This window comes from Anser cygnoides, chromosome 1, assembly GCF_040182565.1.
Source record: "Anser cygnoides isolate HZ-2024a breed goose chromosome 1, Taihu_goose_T2T_genome, whole genome shotgun sequence".
Classification (NCBI taxonomy): Eukaryota; Metazoa; Chordata; class Aves; order Anseriformes; family Anatidae; genus Anser; species Anser cygnoides.
The window spans coordinates 46,330,545-46,352,473 of NC_089873.1; the positions used below are offsets into that span (position 1 = coordinate 46,330,545).

At 38.0% G+C, this 21,929-nt stretch overlaps 1 protein-coding gene across 3 annotated transcripts in view; it reads right to left on the minus strand.

Moving 5' to 3' along the window:
- Window positions 1–2: 2 nt before the first annotated feature.
- The window catches only part of NR1H4 (nuclear receptor subfamily 1 group H member 4), a 39,929-nt gene continuing 18,002 nt past the window's right edge, over window positions 3–21,929 (minus strand). For 2 of the 3 annotated variants that reach the window (XM_048061114.2, XM_066994479.1), the window contains 7 exons: window positions 17,812–17,964; window positions 14,299–14,432; window positions 13,689–13,787; window positions 12,541–12,640; window positions 10,878–11,024; window positions 2,396–2,509; window positions 3–963 (listed from right to left, as the gene is read on the minus strand). In XM_048061114.2, coding sequence (XP_047917071.1) covers window positions 725–963; window positions 2,396–2,509; window positions 10,878–11,024; window positions 12,541–12,640; window positions 13,689–13,787; window positions 14,299–14,432; window positions 17,812–17,964 — 986 coding nt within the window. In that variant the 3' untranslated portion in view covers window positions 3–724. The remainder of the gene's footprint in view (window positions 964–2,395; window positions 2,510–10,877; window positions 11,025–12,540; window positions 12,641–13,688; window positions 13,788–14,298; window positions 14,433–17,811; window positions 17,965–21,929) is intronic. The other variant, XM_048061117.2, reaches the window with a different exon arrangement.

A 21,929-nucleotide genomic window follows, 5' to 3' on the forward strand; every position in this document is an offset into this window, starting at 1 on the left:
CGTCAAGGGAAAAGGAAAGTGTGTTTATAGGACCGCTGCTTCGCAATACATTTATGGGTGGCACCGTTATAAAGGCGGTGGAAAGCAAAACGACCCGTGCCGCGCTCGCACAAAGCATGCAGGTGTATAACTTTTACTGCGAAATAGTAACGCGAAAGAAGTCACACATCCATGTCACAAAAACGTTTTTCTCGTGTGCGTGGCTTTTCTCCACCATTCCTCGCCGCCTGCAGAAATCAGGGCTTGTGCATCTTTACGCGAACACGCGCCGCGGTTAGACAGCAAATGGCTACAGCGTTAGTCAAGTCTGCTGGTTTATTGCAGTAAGTATCTGGCATCTACTCTTTAATGGAGACCAAGCGCAAAGATGCTGCAATGAAAAAAAAATACAAATGGAAACATGCATTGCCCCATTTTTCAAGAGGAACTGCAACTGCGATCAGCCTAATTGCAGAAGGAATTAATGGGGCTCCTCCAAGGAGATGGTGAATTCTTCCTGATCAGAGAATATAAATACAGAGAAAGTTACAACTTATATGAAAATCTCATAGCTACATGGTATTCTGTGTCTAATGAACAAAATGAGTTTTATGAATCCACGGCATGTTTCTATAAAAATGCAATAAAGAGAATTTAATGTATTGTGGTGTATTTTTCTATGAAAATAAATGCTTTGTGGTTCTTTAATAATATATTTACCCTAAAATAAAATAAACAATATCCATCACTGCACATCCCAGATCTCACAGAGAAGAGGCGTGAATTTGTGGTCGTTCACTCTCCATGACATCAGCATCTCTGCGTGATGATGGTTAAATGTCCGTAATTCTGTGAGGCGGCCCAGAAGACATGCAAAGTGTTGAGGGTTGTCTGGGTGGTGAAGTTTGCAGAACTTTTGCAGAATATCCAGCAGGGGTTCTTGAAGCCTTTCCACGGACTCTCTGTCCTTTATGTATTGTCGATCTGGTTATGGTTTCAAAAGAAAAGAAGTAATTAGAAAACATATGCTCTGATACAATGTAAATATTTATTCAATAAACAAATATCAAGATATCTATATATTTACATTGGGCACTGATTTTCACACCTACCAAGAATACTTCTTTTCAAATTAAGAGGGAATAAAAATGCCTTAACATTGTATTTTTTGGCTCAGGGTTCTCATACATGTGTCCCACTTCTATCCAAGGAAAACTTCAAACTTTTTCAAAAGTAAAGAGTGGTGGGTTGCTTTCTATTATTGCTGTGTGTTTTTTTGTTGTTGTTGTTGTTTGTTTGTTTCTTTGTTTTTTAACGTGGTTGGTTGTTGGTGGTGGTTTGTTGTTGTTGTTTGCTTTTTAACTAAGGAACGTTTCTCTGGGGTTTTATCATCATCTCCCAGTAAAGTTCTGCTCTCGAGGATGTCCTGTGATGCACTGCAAAAACTGAGGAGCACAGCAGAAATCTTTGGAGATGTAGTACAACCAGGGAACTTGGCCAGTAGAAGAGTGTGCTTACAGGTCACCAGGAAAAAAAAAATCAAACACCTTCACCCTCAGATGAAGTCTCTTGCGTTGGACAATACTTCTCTTTTTATTTTGTGGAAGTATGAAAGTATGCTTGGAGAAGGAGGAAGGAGGAAGATTGGGTTATTTATGCTACTGAAATTTTTAGTGTTAAAAAAAATCCTGATCAGCACTGACTCCAAGAGCAATGGAATTGCTTCACCTTTCCCACTTTGAGTGAAGCCTTACTTGGAAACCATAGTGTCTGTCTTTTCTCCTAAACCACCAGGCTTCTCTCCTCCCTTCCTGCAATAGCTCATCTGAGGCACTATGCAATTTCTCTATAGTTTGCAGGTTACTTCTGTGTTGTTAAAGAATTAGTTTTTACACCAAAGCCTGACATTATTACAACAATACTACTGAAAAGTCAGTTTTCAACTCCCTACAGCCTAAAGAACAACTCACCACTGTCCTGCTTTTGCCAGCTGCTGTTTGTGCAATAGAGGTTGAAGACCTTCATTGCCATTCTCAGGTCTAGCATAGAGGGTCTTCCAATTGCCTTTTAAAAAATGTGACATTCCACAATGGGCTGTAGTGATACACATGTAACCGCATTTGGGATTTTCTGAAGGCGCAAACCCATCACGCTGAGCAGTGATAAATTACCAATAATGTTTTTCAAGCACTTCAAGCACAATTTAGACACTTTTTTTTTCCATGTACACAAAGCCAGTTGGTGCAGCAGGACACTTGGTGTTTCTATTTGCTTGTTTTCTGGTTTAACAACTGAATATACTAAATGAGAATGTATTCTCACTTACTCCGTGTAGTAAGTTTTTACAAGACTCAGGTCACACATCTCACGCTTTCTTTCCAAATGCACCAATATTTAATTCTGAAATAGAAGTTACCTGGGGACAGGATAACTATTGCTGTGAGCAGCGCGTATTCTTCCTGTGTCATCTTCAGCTCTCCAACACTTTTATAAAAATTAAACATGGGAGTTATGAATTCATCTGAGATACCTGGGAAGAAAAAAAAATAAAAAGTTGCATTATTTCTTTGATTATTGAAATAGTCTGGTTTATTGCCACTGAGCAATTCGTTAATATTTGAAACCTTGACTGTTTGTCTTAGTGGGAGAAATTTACTACACCAATCAGGTCTGATGCAATACAATTCGTTACAAAGTGCCAGCATGCCCTTGTTTTCCAGAACAGGGTAGAAATAGGCAAGTCCCGGCAATTTCTTTTCACCTTGTTTCAAAGACTTTCAAGTAAGTTCATTTTCTCTACAGGTTTGTCCATCTTGCTCCTCAGGACAAGTCTCATGTGTGTTTTTCTTGCTGTCTGCTGATACCCTAGATGTCTTCTGTTTCCGGTGTTCACAGCTGGTGAAACAGTCCCATGTTCCCTACCTTTACATTAGTTATATAGGAAACCTCTCAGGGTGTATGGCTTAATTCCAGCCCAACTCTACCATACAGCTAACTGCCTTGGGCAGCTGCTTTGGTTGTCTCCATGAGGAGCCTTAATTGCTCCTTTTATGTAGCCTGAAACTTTAGCTAGGGCTAGGATTACCTGTAGTCCGAGATCAACTTGCTTGCAACTATTATTACCTTCCAGCATGAACTAGTGTATTATAAAGTACAGAGCCATAAATAATTAAAACCCAGCCTAGTTTAAGCTGGCATCATGTGATTCTCTTGATCCATCAGTGAAACCCACTGGGGTTACTGCGCTGGGGCATGCCGACTGGGCTTCCTCTTACGGACTTTGTCATCAGGTCACACTGTTCTGACGTAGCCTTAGATTACAGATGTACTTCACTCTGCCCTGTGGTGTAAAAGAGAAGTAGGTCCTGTGACATCCATTTTCTTATTTTATTTTTTATTTTTTGTAAGTAGTGTGTCAGAGTCAGTCAGAGCAGTCACTAGACTGCTGAAAACAGATGCTTGCAGCTCTGATGCAGCAGCGCCTACAAGGTCTAGAGATCCAAACCAATGGTTCTTGGCTGAAAGGACAGAAACCTCCTCTGTTCTCACAGAGCTATGGGGTAGGGCTATAGGATTTCTCATCATTTCACTCTGTTTAGTTTGGAGCTGTTCTGGAATGAGACTTTACAACTTAGTTTGGAAACTGTGAAATAACGTGGTTTTGAGTATTTTATACAACACGAAATCCAAGACTGGTAGTCAGAGGCTGCTGTGAGGTTTGGAGTGCCTCCAACAGGGGAAATTCAAAACGAAACTCAGCAGATGCAACTCAAAGACAGGAAATGTAAAGTCACTTGACTTAACTGTGAACAAGTCACATTTTGCTGTGACAGTGACAACTAATTTCAATCAGTGGAATTGTTATGTGACCCAGCAGAGTGAAAGTATAGTCTTGCAGAGTGTGGCACATTTTGTGGCTGAAAGGTATTTAAACACATGACATTAGCAGCTAAGTTTGCTTCAGATTTCAAACCACAGATCCAGCTTTTGCAACACGTTCAATGATATTGAGAAGAGTCTACGGCCATTAAGCAGATCTGTATGACAAGAGTCAGCTCATCCTGTGGTAGTAACACAGCTCGAGCTTCATACAGAGCATCTGGTGTGCTGCATAACTTATGTCATTAGTCACCAGAGTTAACTATTCAAACTATTTAACGATTGAAAATTTTGAACACTTGTTATTACTAACTTTTGGGCAACCGCATGTCTCTGGCAGTTTTTATTGTAGGTCCTTACAATATGACACACATAAGGAACACATACATGTGTTTTAAAGTGCATGTGAATCTAGAACCATGAAAAAAAAAAGTCTAACTGAGCCCTAAATCAGAGCAAACAAATTCCTTTCATGATAGCTCAACAGTGTCATGAGAAAAGTCCAAGACAACTGCAGATATTTTTAGAACTCCCCGGGCAAGGTGTCATGCCGCTGGGCACATCATCTTGGCAGCGGGCGGGAAACAGGAAAAAGTGGGTTGTGACTAAGACTCTCCTCATTTGTTTCTCACATTCATCATTTGATTTTTCTTTTTTATTATTATTATTATTACCTTTTTTTTTTTTTGGGGGGGGGGAGGTCAGGTTACTTTTCAGCTGGATTAAATTGTTCATTGATTTACTGACCACAGAGCTCCTCAAGTCCTGATGTCAATATAACAAGAGTGGGATGAAAATGATGCTGGTGAAGAACAAGGTGTGGAATATCTAAATTCTGGTCCTCCTTGCACCCATAAGTATGCAGTAAAACAGTCCTTGCACCAGAAAGCTTATAATTTAACATTAAGAAACTAAAGCATGGGAGGGAGGGAGTGTAGACGTGAAAACAAATAAAATTGCATCAGAACATGTTTCTGCACTACTGCAATCCAAACAGAGAAATAAATCAAAACAGAAGAGGGAGTAAAAAGGGATAAAAATGGATAAATAAGACAGGGATAAATAAAAAGAGATGTTATAGCAATGCTGCTAAAGTTTACTGCATTTACTAAAAACAAAACAAAACAAAATCCACCAGAACTATGAAATCTTTAAATAGATATATGTCGCAATGTAATTATGAACAAAACGATGCAAAATGGCAATTTTAAGGCTAGGCTAATGGAATTTTTTCCTGGTTACTAATTTTGCCTCTATCCTGTCTGTGCTGGCCTTTCCTAGTTATTTCCTTATTCTGGATGAACGTTACACAAACTGCTGTTCCATCACAAGAGGGGGCTGTTTTCTAATGTGATTGAAAGCGCTTCAGTTTAGATTTAATAAGCTCCACCAGAAAGCAAAAAAAAAGCAGGAAACAGATGTTTATAGTTCTCGCTTTTTTCCCTCTTATCTACTGTGTGAGATGTCACTTCCACTCAGGTTATCAGAAAAAGAATTAAAGGTGATTTGTTGTTTGTAACTAGAAGGGCTGGAGGAGAAATGAATTATATGGCTTTTCAAAAGTCAGTGTTACCAATCATACTCCAAAAGTGGAAAAAAAAATCAAATAGATAAAGTTATAATGTGTTTCTGGCCTCAGTGAGAACAGAAAAGCTAGCTCTGTTTAACCTTCTTTATTAAGTTCAGATGAGAGCACTGTACATACTATATCAGATAGGCAGAACTTCCTGCTCTGTGTTAATGATGCCTCCTGCTTAACTTTTTTCGAAAAGGTTTCAAAAACTTCGAATCATGTGGCATTAAGGCAGTAAGAACTGGCCCTTCCTTTGGGTTTTGTGGTGCATCATTCTGAATTACACAGATTTCTACCTAACCACCAGCCCAACCCTATCATCTGCTGAAGACACTGCAATTGAATTTGATTTCGCTATGTTAATGCCTGAGTGGCATAACCCCAGGGCAGTTAACGAGAAATGCTACCTTTATTGAATATGGCCTTCAGCATTAGACTAGAGGAGATTCAAATTTGTGAGCATTATTCATTCAGCACCCCTTACTTCTTACACAATTTTATTCATCTCTGTAGCCTAGGATGCAGTATTTTTTCAGACTTTGCCTTGTGTTTTAGAGTTTTGTTCCTATGATTTCCCTACGCTGAAAATAAAAGGACTGTTGCTTTCATAAGGTTTGCAGTTTCCAGTCATAAATAATTACATCTGGTTAACATAGCCCTGGCATATACTTTTTTTTTTTTTTTTTTTTTTTCCTGTGATATCAAGTCATTATTGCCATTTTTTTGAGATCAGTATTCTCTCTTTCATTCTGGCTATTCATTAAAACAGATTAGATTGATCTATTGCAAGAGGAAAGCTTGAGAGTAAGTACTAATTAATAGTAACTAGCACTGTGTGATTAATATGGATGAAGAGATCTTTTTTTCGTGATAAACATGGAGCTGCCAGTGGGTATTAAACCAAGAGTTTATTAGTAGCTGTTTTATGAAAATGAAATATATTAATTACTCTCAAAATTACATCTTATCTTTCACAGAGCTTCATCTACCAGAACTGTTTCCCAGGCTGCAATGTTTTTGTTATAAACGCTGCCTTCTAATCTATTCAGATGTATCAGTGACCCTTCAAACACTGACCGAATTCCCCTTATTGATGCTGAGAGCTGAAAAGGGGAAAGTCTAGCCAGCAGAGAAGGTACACCAGAACATGGACATCTGACCTCTCCTCTGTCCTCATCTTCTGCAGGTAAGGAACTTAAATGAGAGGTTACTGTGTGCCAAAAAGAATTCACAAGTTGGACAGCAGAATCCCTTCTTCTCAAAATCAAGTAGTAGGACCACCGTGGAGCCATTACTGCAAGAGCAGAAACCCCAGTAAACCTGCAAGGAGGATGCAAATGACCATGTCACATCCCATTCTCTGGCAGCAGCCTGCATGCCTGCTGTCAGGAGAGAGGTGCAGCCTGGCACACAGCAGCAGCATCTACACTGCCTTGAGCTAGTCTTCATAGGTCGAGGCTATTTACCTAAGTACGTTTTTGGCCTGGAGAGGCACACTTATGCAGAAGAAAAGAGATTGGGTCCTCTGACATCTGTTCTTACTTTCATGTGCATAAATTAACTCTGTAGATATGATTTATACATTTGTGTAAACTGTGTAATTCATGGCACTGGCTAAGTCAGCATGGTAGATCATGCAGGACTGTATATGAACAGAAAAGCTCTTTCCTATACTCTAATTAAAAGTGGCCCTAATTTCTAAATGTTTTTGGCAGGGTGCCACGTTGGGATCGAGTCACAGGATGGCAAATGACTCCTTCTGTGTGGATGCACACAACCACTGGGAGGGCTAGACAGCCTTCATGTGCAGGTATGTTTGGAAACAAGGAGCAAGATATAGGCCAGGTTACTCTCTCACATTATCTGGACTCAGCAGTGGCAATCATTTCATTTTGTTTCTCTGCACAACCTCCAGCAGCACAGTGGGGTTCTGAAGCACTATGGTTACTCAGTACTAACAATCAATGAAAGCCAAAGGTAGCGGAAGCGATTGGGTATCCATTGTTCCTCTGCCAAATTTTGCCCTAAGTTGCAGGGGTGTCTCGTCCAAATCAATGGGAACTTTGTATCCACATTCAAGGGCAAAAGGTGGCCTCTTTCCAATGTTTTGAAATACTGTCTATTTCATTTTTGCCTTGGATTTCATCGTACTTCAGCACCTGTAAGCCATCCAGGAAAACAAGAGCATATTTCACAATGACAGGTGTCCTGCTGCCAACTGAAAGTTCGGGTCCAGATTCTTCCATTTCTATTCATATCAGATAGTATCTAATTCCCCGATACTGAAATTAGTAGAAGTGTTCTAAGAATAAAATGATTAAATAAATATCTGTGGCTCTTAATGATCGCTGAAAGCAGACGTCGTTACGAAAACAAGGTATAAATGCTCTCTGTGATAACATTCAGCATTTCAGCAGTGTTTTTTAAATTATTTTACTGCTAGACAATGCAGACAATTTGCTTTCAAAATAACAGAAAGAAACTAAGCATTAAATTACCCAGATGTCAACTTTTCACAAAATAAGTGAATCGGTGACAACATGGTGTATGTGTAAGTGAAGCATCAAGTAAGATGAGTAAGTTGTACAAGCTCTCATTAACATTACATAAAACGTCTGTATTTCTCATTAAGTCTCAATATTAGAGTGAGTAAGAGAGGATTTCAATTTCAGGAGCAGCAAATGAAAGAATTTCCATAACACCTTGTGGAGAGACTATAAGGGCACAAAGGCAGTCACTGAGATGTGCCAGGACTTAGGCAATATGCTCAAGTTAAGAAATAAAAATACACCTCATCAGCATGAGAATAAAAATGAATACTGCTCGTGCTCAAAGGTCATCACCATCAGATCTCTGGCTTCTTTATCAGAAAAAAAAAATAAATAAAAATACAGGCATAAATATTAATAGACGAGAGCAGCTTCCAAACTGACATGGTGGCAGGTGACAAAAGTCTGAACAGCTTGTGACTTTTAGGCAGGATCTCTCCCTATACCCTCAATTTTATGGATACAGATATCAAGGATTGACAATAGGACTTATGTGACATTCTGACACCTGTCTGCATCTAAAATATGTGGACAGGAGTTCTGACTAATGACGATCTATGGCTGATGGCCTGACAGTACTTAGGACCTCACTAGAAGCTATGAATAGTCCTGATGCTTTTTCTTCACTCATTACCTTTAAATTGATTTCTAAACTCTCATTCAGCTATCACTGTGTTTCCTCTGCTGCTCTCAAGTGATTTTGTGGGGTTTTGGTTTGCTGTATTTAGTCTTGTTTCTCAGTCAGGTGTATTTTAAAGTGAAGTTCATATCTCCATATTTATGTATAATTCTTTTGGGCTTTCTTCTTTGTTTGACTTGAGTTTAATCTCATCTGGCCAGTTTCTCTCTTGGACCACTCTACAGCATGATAAAGGTCAGCTGCAGAGCTTTTTGTAAGTAGCACATGTCGTTACTGGTTAAGGCTGAGACAGGCTATAAAAGTTTCTACCCTAATATCAAATTTGGTACAGGCTGCTGTTCAAGCCAGCAAAGCCTGCCAAGCAGGCAAAGAGGAATTTTAAACCCACATTTAAGTCTTTTCATGCAAGGGACATTGCCAGTTTGAACGGCTATGCTCTAGCATGCAGCAATGACAATGAGCCAATGTCTGTCCAAAATCAAGGACTCTTGCAAGCTTGGAAATTCTGAGTGACTTCTGGGTCTGTGCTGTAGATCTTATAGTTAACATCATCATCTGTAGCAGCAGTAGCAGCAGTAAAGTTAACACAGCTACAGCTGCAAAGATTTACAAGCTGCTTTTGTTTACTCTTACAAGCTCATTAAGTGCAGTCAAGGAAAATGCTCTTAACTAGGCTTGAATTTGCACAGCGTGGAGAAATAGAATACATGGCAAAGAGTATTATATCTTGTATTCTGGTCATTAGTGGAAGGAAAAAATGCAGCCAGCAGCAAGTAGCTGGGTAATGCTTTATCCTCCTGCAATATAGGAAGGGAGAAATTCTAGCAGCAGCATGTCTTTTTATGCTCTCAACTTGATCCTGTCTTGAGGAAAGATGCTTCAGAAAGCCTTTTTTTTCCCATGAGCAGTAAGATACATATATGTATATATGCAGTGTGTACATATACACACACTAAAAAAGTTACAGTGCTTCATTTCTTGGAAACTATTCAACCCAGGGTCTGATCCAATACTCATTTTAAATCTGACTGCAGAGCCTGGCCTACAAGCTATCCATATCACTCTCAAAACCACCCATTTCCAGTCCTTCAAACAACAGCCTCTTGTAATAAATCAAAATAAAAGAAATGTTAAAAACTACAAAATGTAAACCTAGAAATGAGTGTGCTAAGTCAAACTAAAACCAAAACTTTAGCAAGGAAATTATTCTCACATTTTCTGACTCCTTTTAATGGTTGCAAATATATAAATATTGGCATCATTTTCCATGCATTGCTAGTCCCTTCATGTCATGGATTTTAAGAGTTTCAGAGCTGAGTTCAAGCCCATTTCCACGACTAGCATTGAGGTTAAATGTTCTCCCATATATTTTCCTTCTGATCATTATAAAGGAAGCCAGAATCAAAGCAGCCTGAGTATAGACAGCCTCTTTGATTGATAATTTTTATTGCTTTTGAATTTTTAATGATAAGTAGGTGAGGGGTAGGTAAAGTTTGTTTATCAAGACAGAAAAAGGCAAAACACATTCTGTATTGCATCAATGGAGAGCGAAGACTATGTAACAAAGCAAAATACATCTTTGCCTGCTTTAAGGAACAAATACCAAGCCCAGTTTGGCTTTTCATCATTTTCTGGTCTTATACCTTAAGCAGGACCTTAAGAAGCAGAAAATATATTGAGAATATTCCATATTTATAATTCTTCTATGCACTGTGTCAGTTTTACTAAATAGATACTAAGAATAGATGTTTCCCTTCTACGATAACATTCCACGGTATATCTACAGTAATATCCTAAAATTCTTCCTTCCTTCCTTCTTTTTCTTTTTCTTTCTCCTCCCTTCCTTCCTTCCCTGAACTTTCCTTGTTTCTTTGTTTCCCTCAGTACTTCTCTCTCTTTCTTTGTTTCTTACAGTAATTGTATTTGCAAGCAATAATAATAAATAATAATATTTTATGTGAATAATTTGAAATGGATTTTTTTCATCATTCTTTTATGCTTGTCATTGGAGACTTGCACTGGTTTTATTTGATATAGCATTATTCATAATGCTTGCAATGTATTTATGAATAAACCTTTACCTTATGATCTTTAGACTCAAGGCTGAAATAGATTTGTTCTAGTTAATATAAAGAACAGCATTTAGATAAACCTGTTTCAATGCTAGTAAACAATTTTACTAACTTTTCAAGGTCAAAATACCAACACAGAACTGCAATGGTGTCTTCTGTTTTTTCCTTGTAAAGAAGATACTCACCACTGTTACGAATTCTTTCTTCTAAAAGAACAGTATGTCCTGTAGGAAGTTTCCTACTGAAGATCTCAGCTGAACGGAGGAACATGGCTTCTACAGCTGAGCCCTTCAGCAAAGCAATCTGATCTTCATGGTCAAGGGTTTGGAAGCCTGGGAAGACATTGTAGATAAGTAAGGCAGCAACAGAAAACTCCCACAGCAACAGAAAAGTACTTTTTTGTCCTGAACTTCTTCCACAGGAGGTGCTACACATTTGTATAACCTTGACGCTGGTGTTGGCTGGCTTACAAGCGCTGCAGAGACTGAAACCTAGATTCCATAAAATAACACAGACTCGGTCCCCACTGAAGTTTAGGTGAATTAGACTCAGTGGGGGCCTTCCCTATCACTACTGGCAATTGATTTTGAAAATCAAGCTCCAGAAGCCAGGCAGGCAGCATTTGTGGAGACTTTAAGACCACAAGCCTGTGCCTTTTCTGCAGCATAAAGTCATTTGGATTGCAGAAATCTGGTAGGGCTTTTTCCTTATTACCAAACCACTATCAAATTTCTAGCTCATAGCTCTGTTCACTCTCAGGTGTGTTATGTGCAAACATAATGCTGAACTTGACCAGTGATTGCATTCAACCAGAGCAGCACATAGCACGCTGAATTCTTTTATTCCGTTAAGGAGCTGTGTTAGCATCTGTCAGCTGACACTGCTGTACCCTTTTGCTTAATTTGTACTCTGTTCGTGTCCTGAGAGCTGGTATTCCAGTTAGCATAAAATTAAAGTTACAGCTGCAGTACTAGCCTTTGAAGCAAGCTTATAACACACAAATAAAGGGTCAATATCATGGGAATGCCAGGAAAATAATATTTTGCTACAGTTAGGCATTCCAGTGCACCTTCCTTAAAAAAAAAAAAAAAAAGTGCCTGAAGAATCTTCTCAGGGGTGGCTTGGTCTGTGGCTCCAAGGCTGAGTGCAGAGAAAGGAGCTGGAAGCACGGCTCCAAGTGCTGCAGTAGCAGGAGACTGGCTTCAGAGGGTGGGCAAAGGCTTGAAGCTGGTGAGAAAACACCTGTAAACACAGCTTCCAGGCAGAGAAGGAGGGGTGGGAGTTGTCTCACAAGGAACCTGTACTGTACCCAGCATTCACTCTTGAGGTAACATCCACTTGGGGGTTTAATAACAACAATAACAATAACAAAAATAAACAACTCAGGTCTTCAGTATTTGTCCATAACACACCATGCAAGGTCTATAAGTACTGGTGCCTCCAACAAGACAAAGTTCTTGTTTAGACTCGTAATTCAGTGGATGTCATGGCTTAAAGGCTTTTCTAGAAAGGCAGCAAAGCACAAGTCTGGTGGATGTTAGTGGTAACTTACAGGCAAACTATTTGGCATTGCACTGATACACAAAAAGTCTCCAGAGACCTAACCTCTTCTCTGAATATTTTGTTTGTCAATAGATAAAAAGTGCCACATCCCAGAGTGCCAGAATTTGAATTATTCAAAATGTTCACTGCAGAGCCCAAATCTCCTTTTCTTTAGACAGTGTCTGAAGAATGCATGTGTCAGAGGAGGTGGTGTTTTCATATAACATTCAAAATACAATATCAAATGGCAACTGAAGGTATCTAAGTCTCGCAATAACAAAATTTGCCCCAGCAGACTGGATATACCTGGTAGTTTTTTAGTGAATTCCACAAGAACCTGAACGTGACTGGTAGCCATTTCTGTTAAAATCAGAAAATTCCCTTCAGCACTGAATTCCTCATGTAACTGTTAAAAATCAGACCAAACAAAATCTGTTAATATTCATCATCACTTCACATTTAAAAATATAAAATACAAAAATTATTAGAGTGGATCATGTAAGAGGTCTATCTAATCCTGCAGTTTGTCTTCACTGGTTGACAAAAACAAGTATTTTGGAAGGCAATGTGAGAAATAGAAGTAGACAGTGTCCTTTCCCTGAAGCATGTCACATTTTCAATGCTATGTCCAAAAGTCAATGATTTAGACACTTCTTGAGCTAGAAGTTATATGTGAACCATAATATTTAACCAAAAGCCTTGTTATCCATGAATTTGTCTACTTTCTTTTTCGAATTGTCTTTATTTTTAACCTCCTCAATCTCCCATGGAAATAAGTTGCACAAGTTAATTACAGGTTATACAGCCATCCCCCTGCAAGTGTCTTCCTTTTATTTTTCAAAGTTGAGAACTTAGAAAATAATCTTGTTCATTTGTTTTGCTTGGTTTTGTTTGTTTGTTTGTTTGTTTTTAAAGAATTAACATGACAGTTTTGTGAAAAGAAAACGGTAAAAATCTTGTTTAAATCCTTTTTTGTCTCTTCTGCCTATTTCCCAACATTTTGCCATCTTAGCATGAAAAATTGAATTTTTAAAGGGAAAACAGAATTTCTAGAAGGTATAGAGGAAAAGGAAAGAAAACTGAATTAAACAAAAACCTGGAAGATGTTGGGAATTTGGGTCCAATAAACTGAAAGACTTTCAAGCTTCCAGGCTGGTAGCTTTAAAGAAAGGAAGCTTGGAAGTCTAACTCAAATCACTGCCTATACTGATAAAAGGAAAACAAAGTTCCAATCAGCAAAAGTTACATTTGAGTATAAAAGTGTGTTTTCAAAGAGTAGAAAGCTTTTTCTTAGCATTTAAATTTAGTAAACAATGATGTGGTCTAACTAATGACTAAATAGCAGAGTTTATGTCCCCTTGCAGCATGTTTAAGCTGTAAACTTATACCCATAGTCTACCTAATCTTCAGTTTTTTCATCCACATCTCAATAATCAATCAATCAATGTACTTACTAGCTTTTTTGACACCTCCTGAGGTATTTGTTGTTTACTGTATGAATCCATGATGTAATCAAGAAGGTTCTGCTGTTCTGGGGTAAATTCTACTTTCTCCTATACTGGCAAAAAAAAAAAGCCCATCATGAAATGCAGTTAAATAGAAATGATCTAGCATCTTGTGCATTAGGCAAAAGATATACACCTATTTCTTACACTTGGAGTTAAAGCAGGTGAGATTTGCTTGCCACCACAAGACTTCAGATTTCTGTAGAAGTCCACAGGGAAGCATTTAAGGGTTTTAAATAGCATGAGTTTATGTGGTTTATTCTTAGAAATTAGGAAACAATTATCAAATAACTAAGTATGCTCAAACTTCACTATCACTCCTCACTATATATGATATATACCTGAGATACATCACAGAAAAAAATATTTTATGGACGCTTTACAGAGTTTTGACTAAAAATATCAAAACTACTTCTATATGCAAGGTATTTCCTTGACATGGGTGGGAGATGGATTTTTAATTAATGAGGATAGCTCCATAGAGTTTATGAGTACTTATTCACTGTACAAGCCACATTTACCTCAAAGATCGCCACTACTATTACAAGAATTTTATTACCCTATACATTTTAGTTGTAGATGTCACTTGTTTCATGTCATGTCCTTCGTTATCTTCATTGACCGTTTGATCTGGGGGCTGTTTCACATTTTTCCGTAGCCTTTTTGACTTGCATTGTATTTCTGTTAACAGACCTAGAACACACAATACAATAGGTATTTTTTGGATTTATATATGCTTTAGGCACTGACTAACTATATAAACATGCCCACGAATGCCCTTTACACTAACAAATCTACTTACCTGTACAGAACATTTCCTGAACATGTCATTATCTTTGGATGTGAGCCTAATGAGATATACAACTATACACTAATGAGTAGTCTAGCCCAATAGGAGCCCATCTACAGAGCAAAACAGTTGGTGCTAGTGACTCAGCATTCACACAGTGTGCATGTCAGGGGGCTTGTTTTTGGACCAGCTCTAATATGGTGTTACAGACAGAGTGTGATGGGAGTGCGATGGAGTATGTTTTTGGTTTCATTTCATCCAAAATTGAGCCCTTTCTTGTGCTCCAAGACTAGAACCAATGCACAGTAAACAGGGACAACTAGAAGACTGTAGTTAAAGGCGTGCTTGTGATCTGATCCAAAGGAGTAGTTGAGGTGCTGCTGTTCTCACACAAAGGGCAGTGGATATTTTCAATAATCTTTAAGCATTACTATGTCTATAGTGCAGATTCTTTGCAAAGTCCTCTTAGAAGAGGACTCACAGGCTTTAACTGTTGGAGTGTCATTATATGAATAGACCAACAGCTGAAAATTTTGGCTCATAAGTAACTCAGACTGGCAAATGTACCTGAAAAAATGAATTAATTTAAAATGTTAATGTTTAATGTTTAAAATGCCTTGATATTTTGCATCCCTTTGTCTTAGAGGACTGAATAAAGCCATGGTTTTACTCTAAAATTTAATTTGCCCTACTGAAAAGATATTTGCATTGCTGTATTTTTTTTTTTTTTTTGTTCTAGGCTACATTTCAGTCCCTTGAACCAAGGAGCATCCTTATGTGGATGTAAAAAAAAAAAAAAAAAAAAAAAAAAAAAACTAGCAATTTGCGTGTGCTAACAAAAGAAAGGGACAATACGTACCCTAAACAACCTGTGGAAGACAGCCAGAAAGCACAAATGAAAAAGTGAACAGCTAAGTATTCATCTAAAAATAAACCTATCAGCGCAGGGCTTTTTTTTTTTTTTTTCTTTAAAAAAAGAGCTGCTTTCAAGTATCCTTCCCATTCTTCACCTCTGAAAATGCAGAGCAGGAAAAGAGGCTCATTCAGTGAGTATATGATGGTAGAGGAAGATACCATGAAAACAGTGAATTTCGTTGTGAATGTTTTTAATTTCCTGTTTAAGCACTATATAAAATAACCTACCTGAACTGCTGAGAAAAGAGGAAATTTCCATGATTCAAATAAGACCTTCAAATAATACCTTGAAAGGGGGGAATAGGAATGGTGGAGATAATAATTGGTATTGAGCCATGTAATTTGTGCTGCTGCCCAGCATCATAGATTTCGTTTTCTAAATATTATTTGATGGATACTTGGCGGTGTTAATGGGTTTGTACCATTTTCCACCAACTTAGGATACTAACCTTCCTAGGGAAAATGTTGTTTACTTTTGCCTTAATCGGTAAGACTAGACTTTTTTATGCTTTCTGCTACTGAATTGTACATTGACTTCTTATTCTGACTCCATTTAGGTTAACTGCAAAACTCATGTGAAACAGGACTTTACTTTTTACTTCAGACCTAGCTGGACTTCCATGAGTATTAACTGGCTATCAAGTTCCAGGAAGAGTGGCATAACCTGTGTCTTCCCTAGGTAGACATTTCACACAAGAAAGTTACAGTTTATAACAAAACCACAGCAAACAACCAAACCTGATGGTTAGCAATTTTGATCTTTTGTGTATAAAGGGCAGGAGTAGGATTATTGAGTAGACATACCATAAATGTTTATAAGACTTTACCTCCTTGTTCAGAGAAAAAAAAGAATCCACAGTGCTTGTAATTACAATCCTACAAAATGAGTAAGTGAAACAAAGTTCAAGGTAGCCTTTTATTTCCTAGTCACTTTTTTTCAAATAAATGCTCTATACTCCTAGAAGCTTTGTGTTTTACTGTCCTGGATTGCCTTGAACTAAAAGCAATTATACAACACACTCCTTCTTAAAAGCCATTAAATAGTACCTTGCAGAACATCCTCATTGCAGTACATTAGAGCACGCTTATGTTTAAGTCATGAGCGACACAAGATACCCAGAGTTTCCATTGCAGAGAGAGAGTCAAATAGCAGTGGCACTCATTGGCTTTTATTTCACGTGTGCCAATTTGTGAAAATGATCAGCCAGTTTAAAAGTTTCATGTCTGCCTAGTCAGTATTATTTACGCTGACCTATTTTTTTCAGTGATCACTTGCTTTTTGTCGTACTAAGTCACTCAGGCTATTTTGAACCCTCCAAATATTGGAACAATGGATCTGGGATCGGCACTGAAGGGGACTCATTCTCCTCTGACACTCAGGGACCCACTAAGTGCTGTCATCTCAGTGATGGTGTCTGTTCATATATTTACATACTGCACGAGAATATGTCATATCTCAGGATCTTTGTAGCCTGTTCAATTTGCAGAATGAAAGATTAATTACATTATGCTGGCAGTGTGTTCCAAATATTGATGGAGCTTATTGTTTCTCACAAAACCAACAGTTAATATAGCATCTTCTGATCAGATTGAGGGATAGAAGTATATTAAAAATTCCAAGTAGATTAATTTCCTGTATGAACCCAAATTGGTTTCACACATACGTGCATGCTAAAATAATTGGATCCGTCAAGAAAAATAAATTGTAGCCCTGTTTGTTCATGAAAAGCAGAAGAGCAGATGTTTACAGACCTTTTTCAGGAGCCAGCCTGCAAAAACATTTTACTCTAAATGTTTTAAACATGTTTAAAGTTGCACTCCAATATCCCTGTTGTTCTAAGTTGCTCAGTGAAGTTTATAAGCTGTCAGCCTGAATAGAGTATTCGCTTTAATATGAAACATTATTAAAGTCCATCAGCCTCATTTCTGGACCCAGTTCTACCTATGTGTCTATATTCAAGGCAGGAAAATCCATAGCACCACACAAAAAGCTAATGAGACTATAAAAAAGGGCTAGCCCTCAGAAGGCTTTGCGTGATTGCTGGGTGAGGTCTGGGAACATACACTTGGCAAGCCCACAGAAACTTCGTGTTAATGGCAGTCTTCCTCTTTTCTGAAAAACAATGTTGTTTGAATACCAGCATTTGGACTAGCAAGAACTTGACAGGGAGAGGCCCAGAAGGAGTAGTGAAGCAAATGTGTTTGCCTATTCCAATAGGATTTGATGCATAGTTTCAGCATCATCTTTAATGCACCTTCTACCGGCTAGAGTGTATCTTTTATAGATTTATTATTAAGACCATATTGATTAAACAAATACAGTATTTGATGTGTTCTCTGCACACTCTCACTATATGATGCAAATACCTGTATACATACATTCAGCCAACATTCCCATTTGCTTGCATTTCCTTAGACGGCACTCCTGGCATTTTCTCCTCATATACATGTCCATCTCGCAGTTGCCTCCATTTTTACACTTGTATACTGCATTTTTTGTGATGCTTCTTCTGAAGAACCCTGCACAACACAACAGTGACATAGATAAAAGAAAACACCCAAAACGGCAGAGTAATCAAATTGATGAGCACCTCCATCTGGGTTTTCTGAATGACAAAAGCTCTGCTGCACTGCTGGTTTCTTTCAGTGCCTAGGTGACTACATTCTTGCTGTTTGCTTTGAGAATAGTATCAAAGTTGTATAATTTAATTGGGGGGTGGGGTGGGGTGTTGAAGATTGCATGCACATACATTAGGAATAAGGTCCTGGAACTGTCGGCCTTAGGAAAATTCAGACCTAAATCTGAAATATGCCTACAGCACTAGAGCTGTAGGGATGATGCCGTACAAATAGTTAGTGAAAAAAATATGAGCCTGATAAGTCTCTTGAGATACAGAACGCACCGGAAGAGAGCTGTGTAACTAGGTACACTTCCCTCAGCCCCTGGAAGCAGGAAATCCCAAGTACTGGTCTGCTTGCCTACCCGCAGGTTTAGTGTACATGTGGCCTCCTACTCTGTGTACAAGATACTCCAGCCTCTTTCACTAAATATTGTCCACCTGATGAGCTAAGCAGTCACATAACTTCAACTACACAAGCAGCTGAACTGGTATCGTTACTGGATTCACAGCAAAGTTGCACAGTGGTAACTGCAAACCACAATTGATCCCAGAAGTCTACAGGACGTTGACTCACTCTGTAGAAATCTACTATTTGGCTGCTGCCTAGCACATCTCGGAGAGAAGAACCATGGGCAAAACATGCAATGTTCCAGATAAAAAATTTAATACAATGAAAGTCATCACAAAACAGAGTCATTGCTGCCAATCATGACTTGAATGAACGTTTCCTGAATTTTTAGTGGTACTCGCTGTACCATCACTATCTTTTATGTTATCCTTCATACGGCAGATACTATTTAGCATCAGCTGCAGATGGAATTAACTCTCTATGGCACAGGGGGGAAGCTCTGTTCTCCTTCTCACCCGAGGGCAGGCTTTTGAGATAGACTCCTGGGAGCTTTTGCTGGCAGATTACTTATTTATAGTGCAATTCAAAGTAGAGCTCTGTGTAAATTTACATTAACCAAAACTATTCACAAAACTTTTGCTTTCTCCTCGCCACTGTCTGGCGCAATAAAAACGCAATTGTTTTCCAACCTGGCACTTTCATGCAGTAGGAGAGGCACCAGATAACACACAGTCTCCCACACTCAGATGTGAATCTGAATTTTTGTCCATTGAAGGACTTGTCTGCTTGTTTTCAGAATGTGTTGACCTGGGAAAACATCCTGTTGAATCTGGGCAAGATAACGTGGTAGAAGACGTGATGATTTTGCCATTGTCAGATGACAATTTCCCAACTTTGGCCCAAGTTATTATAATTGTATTATCTCTTTCAAGCACCAGTGTGTGGCTACCACTAAAACAATTCCACTATCTGGTCACAAAAAAAATCTGGCATTTCTCTGAATCTGCTTTATTTCCTGCTTGAAATCTCTTTCATACTGTTTTATTGGCTTCTTTTCAGATAAATATACTTGACTGGCACCAGTCTCCTTTGAAATGCAGATTGCTTAGAACCTTCTGCAGCCCTAGGCATTATTTTTATCCATCATTCACGTGGTGTTTAATACATTACCATTTACTGCTCAGGGAAGGGAGATAAAGGCCTGGATTTAAGCTGTAGGTTCTCAGTGTCAGTTAAAGGCAATTATTTGTTAAATTAAAACCTGTAATTTGTGACAAATATTAAATAGTAAATATTAAAAAGCTCTACTCAAATATTTTTGACATTCTTAGTCCAATTTATCACTCACCCTCTCTACAAGGTGTGTGTTTGCTTTTTCAGGGGGGAACAAAGAAAAAGAGCTTTAGTAAATGAATGTTTAAAAAACACAAAAGAATGTGAAAGAATGCAAAAATAGGGATGCAACATGATAGGAGCCAGTAGGATTCAAGTGGTCAAATATTTGCTCTTTAAAACAAGGTTTTTGGAAAAGTGAAATGAGAAATGAAATGTATATTTTTTTCACACACACAAAAAAAGTAGTTTTAACCCTACTCTCACTTCAGTTTTATCACGAAGTGACTCTTGAATCATGGTCTTCTTGAACAGACTTCATAATTAATTTTTAAATTAGCTTTTAGGTGGGAGTAAAAAAATGTAATAAATGTTCTTTACTAAAAATTACAAATTAACTTAAATTGTTTGAAATATTTTATGAGTGACCATCTATACCAGGGGAAGTTTAAAAAAAAATAAAATTGGAGATGAATCAGAAATGGCATCTGTTAGGATAATGAAGGGGCAGCCCCAAAAGGTGAAGGTTTTTCTGGCACCATCTAACTTTTATCTGATCTTACCAAATTACAAAAACCATTTGGCTGGAAATGTTGATTTTTCTTTGTTCTCTTAGCTAGTCATGAATATGATTAATTATGCCTAGAGTTGCTCCAATATTACTGATGCTGATTTTCTTATGGAAATTATGAACATTGAAGGAAGACAGCTGTTAAAAATGTAGATGAAAGCTTTGTAAATATCTCAGTTTGCCATCCTGGTGTCTAACTGCTTTGGGGATCTCAATTAAAAAGTTTTTGAAGTTCACTGTTGCTAACAAAGCACCTGCTCCACTCTGTCAGACTATCAGGGTGTACGATAGCATTCCTTCCACCTATCCTCACGTGATGGGTGCCAACACGAAGAGAAGATTAATGTAGCACCACTCTTCACAGAAAGTATGCTTGTTCTGGTGTAAGAGACATCAAGCATTATCAGCAGTGGTTTGAAGACTGCCAGAACTCTTACCTCTGCTCTCTGTAGAGGGAATTCACAACCAGTTCTCTCAGCAGAACATATTCAGTGTCTCTACTGAACAAGGGCAATTCTATATCACTTGTTCTGTAGCATCTCAAAATGGCCCTTAAAACCCAGTGCCACTATACAGACTAAGGCTATACAAAAAAGTCTTCAATGTCTATCTGCAAAGACTGTCTCAGAAATGACCTCTACAGCAGCAGGCTTTAAAGCATAATATGATGGTCCTTATACTGTAATATTGCCCATGAATGGTCCTTTATGGACAAAGACTGTGATGCTATTATTTTAGATCAAGGCAGCATTTACTAAAGTGATGTATTAGAGGTGAGAGGAACCTCGGGATAACCTCTTATTTTTCTTTCTATTTTCCTTTTTTTTTTTTTTTTAATTAGTACCACTGGCAACTATCCTCTGAGATCAAATGTTCTGCTTAAATTGTAAAATATTAATGAAATAGTTCATATTTATTTAATGGATGATAATGTATTTTTATATATATACATGTATGTGTGTGTATATTTCTGTCCATGTCTTTAGATTGCTGTTCTCATGAGGGAAGATAAATAAGATCTTAATATTGCTCTGCCCAAGAAGGAAGAATGGAGGGTGATGCTGAATGCATTATCCAAGAAAGAAATAAGAAAAACAAAACAAAATATATTCATCAGAGAGGACTGAATTCCATGCATGCTAAGTCTCCCCCTTTGAATTAGTGTCCACAGCATCAATGGAGCAGGGATACTGCAGGGTAGGCACCAGTCCTGCAGAAAGGGATCTGTGTATTATTCTGAATCACATAGAACATGAATTAACAGTCTTGTTGCTGAAAAGGAGTTAATCTCATACTTGGATGCCTGATAAGAGCTCAGCTGGCTTACTGAGCCCCATTTGTGCACTGTGTCTTGAGGTAGTATATAGCAATGTGAAAAATTGCACAGATACACAAGAATGATCAGAGGTCTAGAAAAGACAGTATTGTCTTCACCTTGTCAAACAGAATCACTGTCCTCAGCACATCTTTTTACTGAATCAGCTGTTACTTTAACCACCTCTGAAGTTTATTGTAGAAATTGAATGCATTATCTTTAAATAATTGAACTTTTACTGTGTTTGATCAAGGGTACTATTCCTTCTAATTGATGTTGCAGTCATGAAATGGAGTG